This window comes from Cupressus sempervirens, chromosome 4, assembly GCF_028749045.1.
Source record: "Cupressus sempervirens isolate cs-2001-9-10 chromosome 4, ASM2874904v1, whole genome shotgun sequence".
Classification (NCBI taxonomy): Eukaryota; Viridiplantae; Streptophyta; class Pinopsida; order Cupressales; family Cupressaceae; genus Cupressus; species Cupressus sempervirens.
Window position 1 is genome coordinate 915151647 of NC_143121.1, and position 22715 is coordinate 915174361.

The window sequence follows — 22715 nt, forward strand, 5'->3', positions numbered from 1 at the left end:
AAATATAAATAGTACAAAAAATGCGATGAAGCATATGGTACTTTGTGCAAAGCTATATCTCTAGATCTTCTTTTTTATGTGGAATATGCTAAAAATCCTAATAATGTATGGACAATATTATAAGGATTATTTGGAAAACAAGACAAATTGAGAGGGCATCAATTAGAGAACAAATTGATAGGATTAAAAACGTGTAATTTTGATACTATTCAAGATTCCTTCACTAAATTAAAAGCTTTAAGACTTGATGTAGAGAGAATAGAAAAAGTGTGCTTTATGGGCCTTCAAAAAAATTTAAAAGTTATAGAACTAACTCTACTGGACAACACTCCTTAACACTTACTATGTTCACATACCTAATAGGCCTAATTAGGTTTGGATTACAAAGAAAGTACCAAGCAATGGGTACATAGAATCAATTCAAAATTTTCAATATATTATTCCACTTGATTCTAAGGTAGGGATTCAAATTTATAATCTTTTCTAACCATCCAAATGATTGCAAGAATGTTGCAATTGTTAAGAATAATTTCTCAATGAGAGAAAAATTTAAAACCTTTAAACAATCATTTATAAATTCCACAAATGAAATAACTAAACCAATTCCTTTTTTGATATTCAAGAAAAGTTAATTTCCAACATTTTACCGATGTTGTATCCAAATTCAAGCAAGGAAATAAATAATATTGCAAATTCCTCAAAACAATTCATATTTTGACAGAATTACCTAGTCTTCACCAAAATGGTCACAACTTCTTCCAAATCTAATGAAAATCATCCAAACCAAAACCAAATAAAAGATAACTCATATAAATTTATAAAAATATAAGTTTCAAGTTTGTATCATTAGATATGATTTTGCATCAACAAAAAAATTAGAGAAATTACAGGGAAAAAAACCAAAAAATTGAAATATAAAACATTAAAATAAGTTTTCTTCCATTCCAAATCTTTCCTCCAACTTCTATAACTTAAAATTTTGTGTTTTGGAGACCAAATATATATAATTTGGAATCACATTAAACTCTCCAACCAACCTACAACTACCCATTAACATCTTTCAACCAACTTTTAAAAAGTAATCACCAAGTTGTAAAAGTTGTCATTACAATTTTAGCAACTTTTGAACAACTTTTACAGTTATTATCCAAAAAGTAAGTAAGTGAGTAAGTGGGTTTTATAGTCCACGACACTATGCCATTGTTTTTGGGTTTACATATGGTGATAGTGATATGGGACTACCTCATACTCTTTTTCGAAAGGCACTTGGTGCTACAAACGAGGCATACATACCCTACCCCCCAGTAGGATTTGAACTTGTGACCTCTCTTTCAAGAGTACAAGTTCTCCACCACTAGGCCAAATGACTTCAAACTTTCCATTAATTCTTAAAATATTATGAGATGACTTTATGACTCCAATTAAACTATTCCACTCTATTTTGATACATTTGAGTGGTTTTATAACACTTGACATTTTTCAGGACCTTATAAGTCACTATGCTTTTAATGGCTATTATAGCCTTACAAAATCATTTGAATGAACTCCAAATGGTATTTAGCTCCTTACATAATATTGAAACTATATTACAAAAAATCTAAAACATGAATTTATCCATGAGACATCCAATGAATAGGTGCTCCTGCACCATACTCCCCAACTTTGAAATTTTTCCAAGTCCTATTGGGAATGGGGTTTCAAAGATCTCTTCATCTTCACTTTTGGTCTTTCAATCGTTTTGCTTGAGAATACTAACCTGTTAAGAAAAAATTATGTCCTCTCAAATTGGATTTCTTTATCATCTACAATGAAATGAAAATAACAAAAAACTCATTGGAAAAAATCAATTGATTAGTATCAAAATCAACCACAAAATTGCATCTTTCTTCTCAAATCTTCTTGGCAAATCTTCTCTTTTACCATCATTCTCATCATAAATATGATCACTCTCTACTATTTGTTCATTATTATCCTTTATTTCTAAAAATTCTTCAACATAATCATTCTCAACGATGGCCATCTTTATGAAGTCTTCAATTGGTGAACTTTCTTATTATATATAATCAACTCTTCCTCTTTTGTTTCTTCTATCATTGTTTATCTTTGTTCTTCCTTAAGTTTGTTCTCTTCTTCCTCATCCTTTTCAACTTCATGAACCTCTGAAAATTTAAAATTTTCATCTCCTTTGCCATTTGTAATTTATTTCTCTACAAATTTAAGAATTGCCTCCAACATCTATCTATTCTCTTTTACTTCTTCTTTCAATCTTTCTATCTCCTCTTGTCTTTTATTTTTTTCTTCCTTCTTATTTTGTGAATCAATAACCTAAAAATTACCATGCATCAATTTAATAAATAAATCCATTTTCAAGAAATTCTCTTTTTTCTTTCTTCCTCTTGTCTGTGATACCTCTTTTTAGGTCATTCTCCTCTTTTCTTTCTTGGCCTAGTCTCTCGATATCTAGGTTATCTCTCTTCAACTTGTAAAAGAAAAACACACAACCAAAAAATAACTTTTTCCCAGACCTTTTGAGATTTGATACCACTTGATGTAGAGAGCACAACAAAAGTGTATTGTATGGGCCTTCCACAAAATTTCAAAGTTGTAGAACCAACTCTACTCCAACACTCCTTAACCCTAACTATGTTCATAGACCTAATAGGCCTAATTAGGCTTGGATTACAAAGAAAGTACCAATAAATGGGGAAATAGAATCAATCCAAAATTTCAAATATATTATTCCACTTAATGCTAAGTTAGGGATCCATATTTATAATCTTTTCCAACCATTCAAATGAATGTGAGAATGTTGCAACTATTAAGAATAATTTCTCAATGAGGGAAAAATTTAAAACCCTTAAAAAATCATTTATAAATTCTAAAAATGAAATAAATAAACCAATTAAGTTTTAGATATTTAGGAAAAGTGAATGGGTCAATATTTTCCCCAAGTTGTAGCCAAATTCAAGCAAGGAAATAAAAGTTATTGCAGTTTCCTCAAAACTATTCATATTATTATAGAATCTACCCAGTCTTCACCAAAATGGTCATAAATTCTTCCAAATGTAATAAAATCATCCAAACAAAAACCAAATCAAAGCTGACTCATATACCTTTCTGCATATATAAGTTTTAGGTCTGTATCATTAGAAATGAGTTCACATCAACCAAAATATCAGAGAAATTGTAGGAAAAGATAACTAAAAAACTAAAATATACAACATCAAAATAAGTTCTCTTCCATTCCAAATCCTTCCTCCAACTTCTCCAACTTATAATTTCATTTTTTGGAGACCAAATATATATAATTTGGAATCAAATTAAACTCTCCAACCAAACTAAAACTACCCATTTACATCTTTAAACCAACTTTTAAAAAGTTGTCACCAAGTTGTAAAAGTTATCATTACAATTTTGGCAACTTTTGAACAACTTTTACAATTATTAGATCCAAATTACTTCAAACTTTCCATAAACCGTCGAAATATGGTAGAGATGAATTTATGAATCCAATTAAACTATTTCCACTCCATTTTGATACATTTGAGTGGTTTTATAACACTTGACATTTTTTAGGACATTGTAAGTCACTATGCTTTTAATAGCTTTTATAGCCTTATAAAATAATTGGAATGAACTCCAAATGGTATTTAGGTCCTTACATAATATTGAAGCTATATTAAAGACAATATAGAAAATAAATTTATCCATGATACATCCAATGAATAGGTGCTCCTACACCAAGATTGTGGTTAAAGAAATGTGGAATCAAGAAGAAAGATTCACAACTAATCCTAAGTATTGTTTTCAGTCTTGGTCCTACATATTTTGTGTTGGTCTCAACCTTCTATGCTACTAAAAGTGACTTAGGCAAGAACTACACAATTCATTCTCTTAATGAGTTTGAAAATGAGCTCATAAAGAAGCAAGACAAGTTAATCCATATAGGCACAATTAAGCTATCTAAGTCTCATGCCTTGACTTCAAATTAAGGCACAATAGACAATGAGGGCCTCATAAGAAAGAAAAGAAACAAAAGTACCAATCAGAAAAAAATCAAGAAAATAAAATTTTCATTCCAAGCACAACAAAGTGTGCATCTTCCTCAAAATGTAATAATCCCAAGAAGGAGATAACAACATGTTCCTACTATACAAAACTTGATGATGATGAACATAAATGTATGAAGAAAACAATTGATCACTTGTTCCATCTTCTTGAAAGGGACAATTCAAAATTCCTGATTCAATCAAGTCAAATTCATCCCAAGAATCTTCGAAGGAAGCAAGTAAGGGAAAAGGAAAGGGTAAGGCCCTAATTTCCATTGTCTCACAACTAAATTCATGGATTATTGATTCATGTGCTTCACATCATATGACTTCATCAAAAGAGAGTTTTTCCTCATTGAAGTCATGTTCTTTGCCATCAATTCTTTTGGATAATGACACTCTTGTTGAAGTTCATGGGAGAGGGTTTGTTGATATGAGTAAAGGGACATTTCATGATGTTCTTGGTGTTCCATATTTTTAAACTAATCTCCTATTTATTTATTCGATCACTCACACAAGCTCTAGTAAGCAGGTTGAGTTTTCTCTAGATACAATGGTTATTAACTTGACATGAGTAATGGGTATACAATTGTAGTGAGAAAGGAAAAACATCAATGCAGATTATATCACTTCTCTCACTTTGTTCCTAATTCACCTTCGGTTGCATTACTAACTCACACAAATGAAGTTATTCATTTGTGGCATCGTCAGTTTGACCATTTGAACTACGACTACTTACAACATCTCAGTCAACATGACATGGCTATAGGGTTGCCTTCGATTCAATTTTCTAATGGAGTTTATCAAGGATGAATTTTTGGAAAACATCCTAAAGAAAAAATTGATAAAGACAAAGTATGGAGAGCCACACAACTTTTGCAACTAGTACATAGTGATTTAGAAGAACCATTTCCACATCCATCTTTTAGAAAAACTAAATATGCTTTAACCTTCATTGATGATCTTTTCTAATACACATTTGTATACTTTCTCAAACAAAAGTCTGAAATTTTTGAGTATCTTCAAGAGTTCAAATATTTTGCAGAGAAACAAACTAGGAAATTCATCAAGGTCTTAAGCATAGATAATGGGGGGGAGAAGGGGAATATGTCAAACAAAGGTTTGAACAATTATGTATTTGATAAGAAATCGATCTTCAACACACAGTTCTCTATGCTCTACAATATAATGGAGTTGCAAAACGTAAGAATTCATCCTTAAAGGAAATGATCAATAGTATAATCCACTCCAAATCATTGGCACCTCAACATTGGGAAGAGGCCATCCACTATGCATGTTACATTCAGAATCAAGTTCGAGATGTAAAGGGGGTAACTCCTTTTGAAGCTTGGATTGGTCGAAAACCTATGTAGTTAGATACTTTTGAGTGTTTTGGTCATTTACATGGGCCCATATTCTAATAGAGAAACACAAGGCCATGGATCCCTAGAGTAGGCCTTGCATATCTTTTGGGTATCTAGATGGTGTCAAAGGATATAGGCTTCTCCATCCCCCCACACATGAGCTTTTCATTAAGAGGAGTGTTCTCTTTGAGGAAGATACCTCTATTTTTTCTTCTATCATTCATTCCTATGGAGACATCATGACTATATGACGATAGTTCTTTTGAAGTTCTTGATCCTGCTTATTCAGATGAGGAGTCTTCTTTTACTTCAAATGATGATGATGAGGATCCATCTTCCTCCTCTACTAGTCATCGTTTAGAGGATGATTCTCCTCTAGATTCTCCACATGCTACATATATTGGGTCTTGTTGGCCTCGAGAGACACTAGAATCAACATGTGATTGGGTTGGTGATCCTTTAGATGAGAGAAGAACAAGGTCCCAGTTCGAGAAAGCTCCACATCTCTTAATTGCTTCAAATTTTGATCCACAGTCCTTTTGGGAAGCTTCTAGTGTCCCCAAGTGGGATACTACTATGCAAGAAGAGTTTAGTTCCTTAAAGAGGAATTGTGCTTGGGATTTCCCTCTTCCAAAGGGAGTAAAACTTGCTCGATGAAAGTGTATCTATCAAACAAAATTTATAGCAGATGGGTCAGTTAATAAGCATAAGGCTTGCCTAGTCACCAAAGGATTCTCCAAAGTTCCTAGAATTGATTTCTCTAAGACCTTTGCACTAGTTGTGAAGATGAATTATATTAATTTTTCCTTGTCATTGTTGCATCCCATCATTGGGAAGTTTATTAGATGAAACTTTATATGGAGCAGCCACAAGGGTTCATTCAAGACACTTGTTTGTCACCTTAGAAAGTCCCTTTATGACCTTAAATAGGCTCTAGAAGCTTGGTATGCCAAGATAGACTCCTTCCTTCTATCAGTTGGGTTCTCTTGGTGTCATCTTGCAACAAGATGATACTCCCACCTTCCTTGTCTTCTTTGTGATGACTTGTTGATCATAGGGAGTCACTCATATCACATCGCAATAGTCAAAACTTCTCTTCATGATTATTTATTAATGTCTAACTTAGGCCTTCTTCACTAATTCTTAGGGATTGAGATCACTCAGTCACCTTTTGGAATTTAGTTTGAGTCGATAGTCAGGTTTCAAACAAGGCTGGAAATAAAATGATAGATTTTCTAATTTCCAAATGATCAATCATCATAAAGATCTCATAAAATAGAGTAAGGGCCCATGGGATGAACTTTTCTATATAATAGAGTCTTCAAAATACCAGATGGAAAGTGCTTTCACATTTAATCCCATTAATGCATCTCATATTTTTAACTCTAAAATTTAAACTAAACTTCTAAACTTGAATTTCTGAACCATCGAACTTGAGTTTTGAGCATTCAACCTTAATTATTGAGCTATGAACCTTGAACTTGAGAACTTGCACTTTGAACTCCAAACTCTAAACTAAGTGGTTTGAGGTTCAAGTTCAATACCTTCCATTGATAATGTCTCCTTATAATGTATAACTTAAGAAAAACATCATTAGCAAAAATGATAATAAAATATGGGGAAAATGGAGGGATTTATCCATGAGATTTGGTTTTCAAAAGTTTAAAAGTTGGGTTCTAAAGGCAAGCCAACACCCTTGGAGGCTATGATTTTGAGATGGACCACCTTAAATTCATGGAAAACCCATTTCATGATCCTATACTAATCTAGGATCCCATTCATTGCAACAAAAAGGACATCAAGCCCTCTTTCCCTACTAGCATCACTAAGAGTCAACATTGAGGGGACAATGCCTCGATCCAAATTCACATCCCACATCTCCTTACCCTTAACCAATCAATTAATTTTTTGGCATGGGATCCTAATCTTCAAGTCCTCCAAACTCACATTTAGATTTAGATTGGACAAGTGATTCTCAAGATCACAAGTCTACTTCTAGGTATTACTTCTCTCTTGGTTTTGGTACGATTTTTTGGTTAAGCAAAAAGTAGTCTTCTATCACTCTTTCATTGACTGAGGTTGAGTATTAAGGAGCCATCAATGCAGCCACTCAGGGTATTTGGCTTCAACATGGGCTCACTAAGTTTTGCATTCCTTTCCAAAAGCCAACAATCATCTTCTGTGATAATCAAAGTACTATTCAAATTTCTCACAATTTGGTCCATCATCAACATACCAAGAACATTGAGATTCACATGCACTATATATGGGAGCTGATTCATCAGCAAGTCATTGACCTTCAATATTGTCAGACATTCGATTAGACTACAGACATCTTTACCAAACCTTTCAATAAGAGCAAGTTCATTCACTTACGTGCTTTACTTGGAGTATGACAAGTGTCTTCTCCTAAAGCTTTTTAGTTTCATTTCTACTATCTTTTGGAGAGGAGTTTTGTCCCATTGAGTTTTCTTCCTTTCTCTAGTTATGAGAGGATGTTTTTTAGTTGTACATGGATACATAACATGGCGTTGTTGTGAGAACCCATAAGCTAGGAATTGCATTCATGTCCTCCCTAAGTTGCACTCAAGGGGGGGTGTTGGAGTAAATGGTTCTTTTCCATTTCACTCTTCTATTAAGTTTACTTAGGTGAACTCATAAATGAGGATGAATTATTTGTTTTGAATATTAATGTAATAAGGATATTGCTGATTCGTCTTTTTGACTCTAACTACTCTTACGATATGGTTCAATTCAATTTGGACACCACTCTTCTAGATTTTAGGTGGATGGTAGGTGGTTGATTCCACCAAGATTCTATTTCATCTAAGTTGAGACACTTGTCTCAATCTTACGCAAGTCACCTATTAGAGATTTTCTATATAAACATGTTAGCTCCCATATATTACATATTAGGGAATATTGATGATTTTATGCCTTTGAATATGTACATGAGAAATTGGTCTCATATTACTATTGTGACAATTCAATTTCCTTTTGATTAATCTATCTCTTTCGTTATATTCTCATTTATTATATTTGTTTTCACAAATTCTAATAATTATATGGTTTAAAAGTGCCTTTATGAACCCTCATATATTGCATTAAATCGTGCAATATGATGTAAAAAGTTTCAATAAATTGATGTTAAATCAATTCATTCAATTAGATTATCAAATAATAAAAAAAAGATTAAAATAAACATCAAATTCTAATTTTTACTTTAGAAAACTAACAACTTACAAAATAATTATAAACTAACATAAAGACTGAAAATTTTAATAAAACTAATACACCAAGTTTTAAAAATTTAAAATCTCACAAAAACCCTACTATACACATAATATAAATCTGGAAAAATTCCACTCATTTTATTTAAGTTGACAGCCTCCTAGCCTGATCGCCCTGCCCTCACATGTTCCAGTGTATCAGAGACTTGCTGCTGGAGGTGCATACCTAGTTATATCGGTTATCTAGAGGAAATCAGCCTGTTATTGATAGGAAGTTGTCATCCAGATATCTTTTAATTGCTATTTTTGAAAGAGTTTATAAAATGGAAATACATGTACTAAAGACTATTAGAACATTTTAGCATTTTGAGTGAGTGAGTGAGTGCATAAACATGTCACTGGATTTGAAAAGACAAAATGGACTCACATCTGGAGATCAAAATCGTCCATTAGAAGTGAACTTAGCTACATGAATACCTTTCTATATCAATTGTCCAACATTCAGCCAACTCAAGATTTCCCTCTCTGATTTTTGAGAATATCCTATTTGGAGCAATCATATCAATGGTTGTTGAGCACTCATACAGCCTTCGCTAGCTTCATGGATGGTGAGGCTTGCCAAACTCTCCAAGGCTTTTTCACTACACATCAATTCTTTTCTTCTTAAGATAAAAATCAGCATAGAGTAGCTTCCTGGTGCAGTTAGCCAGATCAGCTAGTGTTTTCTAATTTCCCATGTAGCAGAAGATACCTGATTAAAGAAGTCTAGAAAATGGTAGTGCAGTCAAAAGGGAATTTTAAGAGAGGGAATATAGGCTTAAAAGAAGTCAGAAAACTGCTTACATCTACCCGCTTATGTGAAACTGGGGGTACAGAATTGGGCAGCAGTTGACCTGTTTAACATATTCACGTATGTATTTAGGTTTGAATTGAAAAAGGCAATTGGTTGGATGCATAGTTTCCTTGGTGACCCATCTTGTATTTGGCAAGTCTTTTGTAATATGACTTTTAGATTACTTTGCATTCTACAATTTCTTATCGATCCAAGAATATCTAAATGTTGAAACCTTTTCTTATAGATCCAAGAATATCTAAATGTTGAAACTTTAGCTTTAAGCACTTCACTCACTCACAGACATTGAAAAAATAGACAAAATTCTGACTTACAATTTAGAAGTTCTAAGTGGACGAAGTTAATATGAGAGACTACTGGGTGTTTTCCCCCAGCGTGTGATCGTCACTTTGGCACTGGATTTGAAAAGGCAAAATCAGCTCAGCTCTGTATATTAGTGTGTCAAAGCTCAAATTCATCCATGGGAAGTAAACTTAGCTACATGAATATATTTAAATATCATTTCTTATACATATAGCTCTGAGAATCTCCTTTGCTTTGTGTCTGGTACTTGACCTACATCCTGTTTGCAGTATAAAACTCAACTTGAGATGACACCCTGCCTCCTCCATATCCTTAACCACTGATGGGCTTTTGCAGTTCTTGATGATTTGCCACAGTGCTGCTATGGCAGCCTCTGTTCCCATCGCTGAAACTCTTGCAATTTTCTGAACAAGTAGAGTGACTCCAAGGGGATGCCCACACACTGAGGCTCTACCTTCTGCACTTTGGCACATGATTTCTAACAGGCAAAGAGCTTTCTCACCCAATTTCGTATTTGCTTGGAGAAGGATCTCAATTAGAGTAACAACCACTCCGGCTTCAACTGCCCTCATTCTGTTTCTTCTCACAGGACTGATAATCACTAGTATTTCTAGGGCAGTTTCAATGGCCGCTTGACACTCATCTTGGAGCAGCAAATTCAAATTCTGAAACGTTTCTTCTTCAGGCCTCAAAAGAGATTTGAAGCTCTGATCTGCAGTGAGAAGCCCATGGAGAATTTGTGTTGCATGGAACCTAGCATCCATGCTGCCTTTACTCAAAAACCAGCATATCATATCTATGGTTGCTGGGCTTTTGAGGGCGCTAATGCATTCTTTCTTAGCTTCATGGATAGGCAGGCTTGCCAATATTACCAAGGCTTCTTCACTACACATTATTTCTCTTCTGCTTAGGATACAAATCAGCACAGAGAGGCCTCCAGATGCAACTATTAGAGCCCTGTTTCTCTCACTTTTGTTAGCTAGATCAGCTAGGGTTTTCAAATTTCCCATGCGGGCAGAAGAATTTCTAACGTTCAGCAGCACACGTTGTATCTCTTTCTCACTTGGGTTAGCGTAGGAAATATTGCAGGTGCCCTGTGTCCTTGAATTGGAGGAGCACCAAGTTTGAATGAGTCTCTGTAATGTGAGATTTGGGGTGAGGATTAATGTGTCCAAAGACTGCATTGTAGATGGGCATGACAAATTGCCCTCCTCAAACCATCTCTGAATGTTGTCCCTGTCATAGGTGATTCCAGTGCAGATGGTCACTGGTTCCTTCATTACTTGTTGGGAGATTGGACACCTGAAAAGGGAAGGGATGGATATGGCATCCATGGATACAATAAATTTCACCCAAATGAAGATGTCCAACTGTGATATCGCTGATGAAAAGTATAATCTTGGAGCATGAACGGACTCGCTGATCATTCAACACGATCAAATTCCATAAACAGCTCTTCCAAAAGAGGCTGTGAAATGGCAACGCAACGAAGGGGATTTGAAGAGGAAAAACAGAGTTGAAGAGGTCAGAAAACTGCTTACATCCACCCGGGTTTGTGAAAAACTGTGGGTAGAAAATTGGGCAGCAGTTGACCTGTTTAAACATTGAGGGCCATCATCCACTGTCCACTGGTTTGAATTGAACAAGAGTCGTCTGGCAAGTTGAAGAACTGCACCCATTAATATGTTGACCTTATGCACGATTACTGTACGAAGAAAGAAACCTTCCGACAGGGCACGACTATTATGTGACATATTTGTCTCCGTCGAATGTCATGCCACCATGCCTCATCTGATGACATGCCCCATGCTATGTCTGCACATTGCCCGTCCTTTTAAAAAAAAAAAATTTATGTTTGCATTATCAATTATAACTATTTTTTTTTTTGAGCTGTTGATCTTTTCTTCGGACATTTCTTCTTTCTTGCAGTTCTCTGTGAATTTTTTTTAAATATTAATAATAGATAAATCAAAAAAAGAGAAATACACAAATACAATACATCAAAAGATTAGAAGATACAATAAAGAACAACAGAAGAAGGCAAAAGCTAGTTCTGTGAATTGCTATTCTCTTTTATGCAAGTTGTGTTTTTTCAATTAAAAAAATATTTTTTATTATAATGATAATTTTTTTTTTTTTTTATGATAAGTAAAATGAATTTAGATATATTTTATTATTATATTATATTATTGTAATTAAATTTTATATATAGTTTAAAAAGAAATATTATTTCTTTTACATAAGTTAAAAAAAAAGATATATTTTGAATTATTTTTTAAGATATTAGATAATAAGATGAAAGATGAAATTAAATCAATTGATTTTATACTACTTTTTATCTGTTTAAATTCCAAACCTCCTTTTCATCTAAACATAAACATGAATTAAATATTTCATTCAATCATTTTTAATTATACTTATTAAGTTATTAGAATTTTATTAAATACAAGTATCCAAACCTAATTCTCCTATCTAAAATTTTTTTTTATCTTAACATTAATGTAAGAAGTGTTTGATTTCTCTTTTATTAATTATTTATAAATGCAACAAGTCTTTGATATAGAAGAGGGGAAAAAATAGGTTTGAAATTTTGGAAAACACTTCAGTAAACCAGTTCTTTCGACTTCCCCACATTGGAGAAAACTAATCAATAAGAGAGCAAGATAATTATTATATTCAAGAGAGTTGCGATTCTATTACATTCAGTCTACAAGCCTTTACGCAGAGACAATCCACTCAAGCCTGCCTGCTGTAGACGCATATATTAAAACAACGCCCTTGATCCCCAAAATACAGGCCACCATTGAACTTGATTGAGTGTTCAAGTTTTCTGCCCAATCAACAAGAAGCCATGATTGGAAAATATATAAAACATAATTGTTCAAATAAAATGAAGTTCTGCTTGTTAAGTACACAGAAAACATCTCATAGAAATAGCGATTTAGAATCAGATGGGGATTGAAGTTACATGCCTGAAAATTCGAAGGTAGATACACCTTTGAAAGCCGATGAAGTTGAAGATTATCATTCAAGTTTGATGTAGCTTGACACTGTTCTTTTGAAAGTTTCTAAATTGATTGTCGTAGCAATTGGAAAGGAGCTGCCGATTTAGATCTAGATTTAGCTGCATGTAATGATAATGAATTCATTAGATTGAATCCAGAGTTTAACAATTAACTGGCTGACCAAAATGGACTAAAATTAGTATTTCCCAGTGGAATGTAAAATCTGGACCTTTGTTGATTCCTCCCCCTCATGGGATCTCTGAAAAACCAGGCACTCTTTAAATAAAATCATATTACGTTAATAAACAAAAGTTTATCTTGAAAACTCAAATCAAAGAGAATCATCAAAAACTTGGTAATGCTTTCTGGCTAAACACGGATTCTCACCTTTTGTTCATTTGTAACTAGAGACTGAGTGAGGTTCTTTATAAAATGTGTACAAGGCTGCGCGGCCGTGTAATCTTTAGCTAATTTGATGGGAATAGGGTCAGCATAATCTGGTTCTCTCCTTTCTTGCTCTGCATTTTGCATATTCTTTGCTTCCTCGAACTTCCTCAACTTGTTCAAAAGTTCTCTTTCTGCAGGGATAGTTCAAGCATTTCAACGCACATTCTTTAACAAGATGAGTGGCAGAATTTACAACTCTTCTTCTTTTCCTCCTCAGTCAATGCCATTCCCCATTCCCCTGTTTGAAATTTGCACAAGTTATTTCCTGATCCTTTTCTTTTTGGGATGCGATGCTACAGCAAAGGTTTGCTCTTAACTTGAAACACCTAAATTTGCAGTAAACGATCGTTTCATGGATGAAACGATCGTTTAATATTGAACCAGATTTGATGCTTCCTCTTTTCTTCATTAGAAGTTTCCTTTTCTACTGCTGTTGTTTTCATGCGGCTGCTTAACTCGGTTTTCTGCTTAAATTTAAGGTGTTCTTATGGAAAATTAGGATTGTGGAAAAATGATAATATTGAATCTTTTTCTATTTTTATGAAGCGGCTATTTTTTAGGGAATGATTAACTTGGTTTTATGTTTAAATTTAAGCACTAGAACGTTTCTATGGAGAATTAGGATTGTGGTAAAAAGAAATATTGAATCTTTTCCTATTTTATGGAGCAGCTATTATTTAGGGAATGACAATAAGGTATGAAGAAAAAAGGAGGCTCAAAATAAACACGGGTTGCTTATTGAAAAAGTTCCATTTGTCATCATAAGTTTACTTCCCTCCGTTTTTTGTTTCTAAATTTCATTTTAGTTTTTTAAGCACTAAATTTTCTATCCAATTTTTATTTAAAAAATTAATATTAAAATGATTAGCAACAATATTAGCACTTACGTGGGACCATAATCTGCCCAAAATATTCCTAAAAATACCAAGCAGTGGTTGCTAGCCAAATTAAACCTAGCAGTTGCATGAGGCCTTGCTCTAAGGGCAGGGCCCTATGCAATTCCTAAGCTTATCTTGGCCAGCAACGGCTGCTCAACTTTTTTTAGCAACAATATGTGGAGCTAGTGGCCCCATGGTGCAGCTTATTGCTTAACAAGCATCTAAAATAGGATGTTTAAATATAAATCTTAAATTTAAATTTTGTAGATAAATTTCTTGAGAAAAAAAAGGAGACAATAAAATATATGAAAAAATCTTATGCAGCATCTGTCTTTTTCCTTAATTAAAAATTAGCATGGGGACACTAAACCTACTTAAACTTAAGCACAAATTGTACTTAAGCAGTGACATGGGGACATGGGGTAAGGATTTTTTCATAGTAACAATTTCCTCTTATTTTTTAGTTTAGGTGTTTCTTTTTGGTTACTTTCAATGATAGTTAATATTTCAATAGCAAATAAAATATCTTTGTGAAGATTATATATATTTCCCCCCTTAATCACCTTTTAAAAAATGTTGGGTTAAATTTATAGTTTATTTTATGTATGTAGAGAATCTTCTAAATGTAGGTTTTGTTGCATAAAATTATTTTGGGATTACGAAGTCATTTTAAAAAAATGATATTTGATGATTTGTTTTAAATTATAGGATATAAAAGAGAGGAAGATGAATGTGTTATATTAAATAATATGTAAGTTTTGTTATCATCTAATAATAGTTCATTATTGGTTTTTCTCAAAATAAGTGATTTATATAATGACTTTAAGATTAGGTACCAAGAGATTACTAAGCAACTATTAGGGGGTGGTGAAGTCCCTTGGTGGAAACAAGTTTGAAATAAATTTTCTTGGTCCAAATGTAATTTCTTCATGTGATTGGTGGCTCACAACTGATGTCTTACATGGGATATAATCTTTGTAAACATTGGTCGTAGGGCCCTTCTTTTTGTCTGTCATGTGGTAATGGAGAGGAGTCTATCTCTCATCTATTCTTCCATTGTTCCTTTTCTACCTAGTTATGGAGTCTTTAGTGGAGTGCTTGGGTTGCCTTTTGTCAACATGCTTCCTCCTTGCCCAAGTTTTGGGATCGCTTGGGGAGTGCCCCCTCCAAGGCTCCACCTCTTAAGGTTGCATGGGTTGCTAGCCCCTCTTTTATTCTTTGGCATATCTGGTTGGAGAGGAACCGATGAATCTTTCAGGATGTATGGATTGGTGTCATGCATCTTTGGTGGAAGATCTCTCACTCTCTTTAGGAAACTATTTAGGCAAAGTATGAGTTAGATGGAGGTATGGATCTTGGTGATCTTTCTATTTGCAGATGCCTTAACTTTCATTTTCAAGATGGGTTCTCAAGGCCTACAAGCCATTGGTATCATAAAGTTCCAAACCATCCTAGATGTCAAAGGAAGAGACGAGTGAACCATGTGGGTCATTGGTCATCTCCTCCACACAAAGTTCTCAAAATCAATAATGATGGTTCTTCTCAGGGGAATCCATGTCCTGCTGGCATTGGGGGTGCGGGTTGATGCAACTTTGGAGAAGTGCAATTTCTTTTTTCAATACATAAGGGTAGTCATACTAATAATCTCATGGAGGCTCTGGCCATTTTACATGTTGTGGAGCAATGTTGTTTTAGGGGATGGCGCAAAGTTATCCGTGAATCTGACTCTCCAGTGGTGGTGAATTTGCTTACTTCATAATTGCTTGAGAATGTTAATTGGCCATTGGCTTCAATTGTTAATCAAACTCTTTTTTTTGTACTTCTCTAGAGTCTCTTAGTTTTAATTACATTCCCCGAGAATGGAACATAGGTGCTGATTGTTTGGCCAAATGAGCATCTGATCATGCTCAAGATTGGAATATTGTGGATAGGGGGCAACTTCCCTTAGACTTGTCTCTTGAGTTAGATGACCTTGTTGCTTAGGATAGAGCTCCTTGTTGAGCTCTCCCTTTTGTTTCTCATTTTGTCTTAATAAATTTGTACCCCACTTTTAGTAAAAAAAGGATTGGGAAGTCAACTCTTTGTATGATATTTGATGAGTTTATTTACAATTATAGCACATAAAATAGGGAAATATGAAAAATAATAGTGTGTTATATCATACAATATGTAAGTTTTGATGTCATCTAAACAATAGTTCATAATTGATTTGTTCAAGTTAAATAATGGAGTAGCAATGAAAAAAAATGGCACATATTCGCACAACTATTATTTTGCATAGGAATAATCGAATTTAAACATATAAATAAAAAATTAAGAAAACATATAAATAATAAGAAGGAAATAAATTGAAAACCAAGAATGAAAAACTTAATGCACTATCACTAGAGAGTAAGGTTGGGTTGCATGGGCACTCGCTTCCTTAAAAATAGAGTAGGTGAAATTTTAGGAATATCTAAAAGGAAGTGGTCCCATGAATTTATATATGAAGCAACTTTAAAAAATCAACTCATGTATTCAAGGAAGCTTGTGGTGTTATAAATTTTAAAAATAAAAATTTAATTTCTTCATAACATTTTTTTGTGGGATTGTACCAGTTTGGTGAGAAAATAAATAGTAGGTTTTGACAAGTGGCAGATTGCATCCCTATGCTGGAGGGGCTATTTCCATGCCCACCCCATTTTCACCCACTCAAATTGAGAGGGGCTAAAGAGTTGGAGCTCCTATTTTATAGGAGTATATTCTAAATAACCCTGTAGCCCCCCTTAAAAAAAATCATAGGGCTAGTTGCTCCACAAAAATAGAGCCCAAGCCCCTCCCATCGGACCCCTGCCTAATAATCTACAATATTTTGCCTTGGAGATTTGAATTTCAAAGTGAATATAATTTTTTTCTAAAAAAATCCACTAAGTTTTAAACTAAATGTTGACTTGTTAATGTGGAGGCTATTTTATGAATGGCTACATTCACATGATTTTCAATGTTGGTGGAAGTGAATATAAAAGTCTAAATTTCTAATGTCTAAATATCAATGGAAAGTATGTATCATTTGTAGATTATGATAATGGCCTATAATTGTGATAGTTTTGAATTTTTTGTCTTAACTAACAATTAATACTTGTTCATTTCTATGGTTAGAATTAATCATTCCTTAATTATATTCTTGAAATTAATACATTATGCATAGTACAAGATTTTAAACTTTATTATAAAAAAATATTTTATTATTATTTGATTCCATGAATTAAATTAGTTCTTATATGAGATGGATATGACTGATTGTAAAACTAATACTTTATAAAACTTGTTGAGAACAGATTGAAGAAGGTTGTTAAAGAGGGAGATTGTTGAGAACAAATTGATACAAGTATGATCAATATGCTTCAATCATTTTTTTGTTAGTGATGTAAAACTTACTATTTGCTAGTAAGACAACTACTTATATGATTTAAGTACTATCACTTATTTGATTGATGAAGAGGATTTGATCAAAAGATGTAACAATAGCACCTAGAGGAAAAGTTGAGTTATGATTATGTAAAAGAGTACAAGAATCAATTAAGATAGTGATAACATGATGCATTGATAATATACTTAAGGTTACAAAGGCTGGTTACACCAAGAAAGTTTAGAAGAATAAGTTACGCAAAGTTTGTCTACTAAGCTTGATCAAGTGGATAGTAGGTGCCAAGCAAAGTTAGTGCAAGCCAAGTAGAAAATCAGTTGAAGTCGAGTATAAGTCTATTCTAGTGTATATCGAGAAAAATAGTGGATGCTAAGCAAAGTTTAGTTAATGCTGAGCACTAGTAAACTTTAGTTTGTGTCGAGTGATTTTACAGAGGATGTCGAGCAATGCAGTATGTGTCAAGCATCAAAAGCTAGATAATGTTGAGTGGTTGCATTATTTGAAAGATCGTGAATTCAATTGATCTGAGCTAACAAATTTATTTCCTTGGATTGTATGAACCAGGTGGAAGATAAGATTGATGAGCTACTAACACAAAATTCAAGGTAAACCATTTTTAGGAAAATTCAAAGAGGATTGATGGAAAAGTTTCTAGAGGAGATGGGAAATATAGGGTAGATTCATTGTATCCTACCTAAGTTGTCCTAACAATAAATTGGATGATGGAGAATGAACGGCAAAAGATCTTAATTTCCTATTTATAGGAATGGTTGGTCAGAAGTAAGTGGTGTCATGCACAAGAACTTAAGGAAGACAAGGAGTCAAGATTTTTGCTTCATCAAGTAACCTAAGAAGAAGAGTCTACATTGGCATTTTAAGCAAGAAATCTTAAGGGTATAAATGCTCGAAGGGTGAACAAGCTATCAGAGCTTAAACGTATGAAGGCCAAGCAAAATGGAGGATTGAAACAAAGATCTATAATCTACAAATGGAGTGTTGTAAATTGTTATCAGATCAAGCCTTACTAATACTCTCTAATAATTGTATCGATCTAGGGTAAATCCTTTGAATTAAGGTTGACCTAACAGTCATTTGTAAATCCTTTAACTAGGTGACGTTTAAAGTGAATGGTCTAAATTCCTCTAACAAGGTTCACTCCTAATAGGGTGATTGAAATCCTTTAATAAGGTCACATTTAACAGTGCATATTGTAACCTTTAATAGGGTTGGCCTTTCACAGGGCATCACTTTAGAAGAGTGAAAAGGAGTAGCATGTTACTGGTGGTTTTTCCCAAATTGAGTTTTCACATAAATCATTTTGTCAAATGTGTTGTTGAATCTATTATGTTTCATGTTTACATTTTTGTAAGTTGATTTGATAGTAATCTATATGTTTTAAGTGATTGCATAATCTTATGGATGCATGCATGAAGATAAATGTTTTATGGGTTCAACTGTGAAAATTTTTATTTATACATCTAGACCTTGGATAACTGATTCAACCCCCCCCCCCCCAGTTATTCTAAAAGTATTCCAACAATTGTTATCAGAGACATCTGCTTAAGAGGATTAGTTTGAAGGTACTAAAAGCACAAAGATCAAGATGTCAAAAAGAGAAGTACCCAAGCTTAATGGAGATAACTTTCTTGCATGGAAAAGTTTAATGAAGCTACACCTTGGAGGACTTGGAGATCATGCACAATCTACCATTACTATTAAGCATGTTGATCCTACTAGAGCCCCAATTGCTAAGGATATGAAAAAGAAGAAAGAACACCTAGGCAATGCTTGAGATTGCCTCTTGTTGGCAATATGGCCAATCAGTCAAATAAGATGAGATATGTGGTTGGCATTTATGGAAACATATGTTTCACAATTTAGTTATGCTTATTTGTGATGGAAAATTATCTAAGTATTGGACAATGATACAACATCACGATGAGTTCTATTGATAAAAAAATATTCCTTAAGAATATTCTCTTGTGCAGTTGACTAGTGATGCATGATGTTGTCCTGATGTGTATTAGTGTGCATGTATGTACCGATAACGGAGTTCAAGTTATGAAAAAAATATTGATGCAGATACTTCACAATACAGAACAGAGCATGTCAACAAGTTTAGTTGCACGACTTAAAGTATTATTTTGACTATCAAGTCTTGATGAACCGACTAAGGAAGGATTTATCAATATGTTTGATATAAGTAAAGAACTCCATTTGTGAAAAGAAGATGAAAAGATGATGTGAGATGATATGATGCAACTTGTTAATGCGAGATATAATGCAAGTTGATATATGTGTAGTCACTAAAGGCTTGTATGAAGATCTGATAATCAGAAGAATTGCAAAGTACAACAAATGATCTAGTGTTGTATGTATATTTATTTCATGAAGAACTTAACTATATAGTTGCATGTTACGGTAGTGGGCTCTTCTTGCACCCATTTGTATATGATCTACCAACTCCTAATAGAGTTGAGGCTTCTAACAAGGCCTAGTCTCCTAATAGGGACTCGAGACACTATTCACTCTTCATAGACTCCTAACAAGGTCAATATCCTTAACCAGATTCTTTATATAGTGAATCATTTAGTGGGTTTCATCCCTGCCAGGGTTTTCCCTTGGCCAAGGTTTCCCTAGTTAACAAATATGGTGTTATGAGCTCCCTTTGTGTATGGTTGTTTATACTATTCAACATTATTGGTTTACTTTCTTATGTATTTGGCAAAGTAATTAATAATATCCAGTTGTGGGAAAAACAATTGAAAGCTTAGTTATTCATAAGAAGCTTAACAACTTGAATAAAATCCCTATGGATATGGAATAGTTGAAAAAAAATCTTGAAGAAGCTCTCTAGAAAATTTATCTTCTTACTAATGAAAGAGATGGCCTAAAGGATAGATATGAAGATGCAAAAGCTTATATTGGTAAACTAAAGGACAATATAGATAATTTGAAGAAAAAAAAGACCTAGTGAGAAGACCAGTGATGATGATATTGAAGATCTAAAAAAGGAAATGAGGTTTTAAAACATGAGTTAAAAATAGTAGAACTTAAGCTAAGTCTTAAGAAAAAATGGAGGTAAGAATGATTCTGAAATAAAAGCTGAAAATGTAGATCTAAGATCCTAGTTAAGCAAAGTAACATTTGAGTTAGAATCTATCAAGTTGGAACATGTAGAATTAGAGAAATACAATACTATTGTGAAAGGGGAATTGGTGCAAACTAAACAACAACTTGAGAAATTACATACCAGTAGTGAAAAGATTAAAGAACAAATATCTGTACAAGGACCTAGTTATGATAAGACTGGACTTGGATTCTTCCTTGGACAATCCGCTAAGAAATCTATTGAGAGAAAAGAAACTGATACTCCTGTTGGAAATAATCAAGACTAGCTAGGTTACTGAGAGGGGAGGGGTGAATCAGTAACCTCAAAAATTCTAAATCAATTTAGCACTTTAACAATATAAATCATTCACCATTCATTTATCTAATCTATTGTATGCATGAGAAAAGATAAACATTCATAACACATGAACACAGTATTTTGGTGATCTAGAAACCTTCCAAATAGAAAGTAAAACTAGGGTGGCGATGATACACACAAAACTTCACTACTACAGTATACAGTTGGCTTGTTAGGGCTTACATTGACCACTTCTGATGATCTGCCATGTTAAGAGCAATTTGGACTACTAGATCCACCTTGTTAGAGGTTTTACAAACATACAATGAAGTATGCACTCTGTTAGGACATTTATACAAAGACTGTTAAGTCTACCCTGTTAAAGGATTTAGAAAATTGATTCACCTATTAGGATGAAACAGTAGATCTGACTTACAACTTGATTGCTAAATAGATCTTGAAGTACATATCACCTCTTGTGACTGATATGTCTTTGCTACTCCATAATGACCTTGCTAAATACTTTGCTCTATTGCTAATTCACATTCACTCTTCTCAAAACATTACATGTCCATTCCATTAACATTCCATAATAATACATTGCAAATGGTGCAATACATTACATATATACCATTTCAATATTTACAATTGCTAGGTCAACTTAAAACACAAGTAAACAAAATATTATTGAGTTGGCCAAATAGTAGAAAACTTGGGCTCTTCAAGTTGACTTGGTGACCTTTTGATACTCGACATCCACTACATTACTCAGTATCTTCATGCACTTGGTAGAAGTAGAATCTCGGTCCACACTAATCACACAATGTAGCTTGGAACTCGATAACCTTTGGAGACTCAGTAGATATAGTGTCACTTGGTAAATGTTGAATCCTTTGTTTACCTTTTTGTCACTCGGTAAACACTACACATCCATCACTTAGTAGACATTGACTTCACATCACACAAACTAATAACTCGGTAGACACTGTGAAGCTCGGTGACCACTGCCTATTCGGTGAACACTATAAGTTTGGTAAACACTGTTGAATTGCACATTTACTTGGTAGCTTCATAAATGCTTAGTGTGAACTGCTTAATTGCTGAACTTACAAGGTAACCACCGAATACTCAGTATAAACTATGGACTGATTGATGAGCTTGGTAACCTTTCAGAATAGAATAAGTGTTGTCACTAATAACAAATATAACATAATGCCAACAACTCCTGATGTCAAGAAAGATCTAAACATGAGAAAATCTGATGATACATCTAAAGATAAAAAGAATGTTACTCACTTTGAGAAATCTAAAGAAACTAATCAAGATGTGGAAAATAGAAGAAAGTAATCTCATGTCAGATATGATGAACCTAAACATATTGGAGACAATTGAAAAGGTAAGTCTTTTAAACCTATTTCAAATTTTTATTGTCATAATTGTCATGAATATGGACATTATGTAGTAGATTGTAAGAAACCTAAATTTGATAATGATAATGCAAATAGTAGAATGTTTAGGAATACTAATTGTGCAGGTAATAGAAGAAGATCTCACAACAATGAGAGTGGAGAAAGAAGACAAGTTGTTTGTTACAAATGTAATAATCTTGGACACATCGCAAGGAATTGCAAAACACCTGACAACCATTATAATGAATAAAGAAGGAATGTAATTGTATGTCAGTTATGTAATAACTTTGGACATACAAGAAGATTCTGCAAAATTGATAGAAGAAACTTGGATAGGAATTAGAATTATAGAAGGAACAATA

General features: G+C 33.5%; 1 protein-coding gene across 1 annotated transcript; it reads right to left on the reverse strand.

Annotated features, from left to right (window-relative positions):
* Nucleotides 1-9695: 9695 nt before the first annotated feature.
* LOC149564382 (E3 ubiquitin-protein ligase PUB23-like) lies at nucleotides 9696-11422 on the reverse strand. The gene has a single exon (XM_089824141.1). It carries the CDS (start codon nucleotides 11224-11226, stop codon nucleotides 9988-9990), a length of 1239 nt encoding a protein of 412 aa, XP_089680267.1. The 5' UTR covers nucleotides 11227-11422; the 3' UTR covers nucleotides 9696-9987.
* Nucleotides 11423-22715: the final 11293 nt, after the last annotated feature.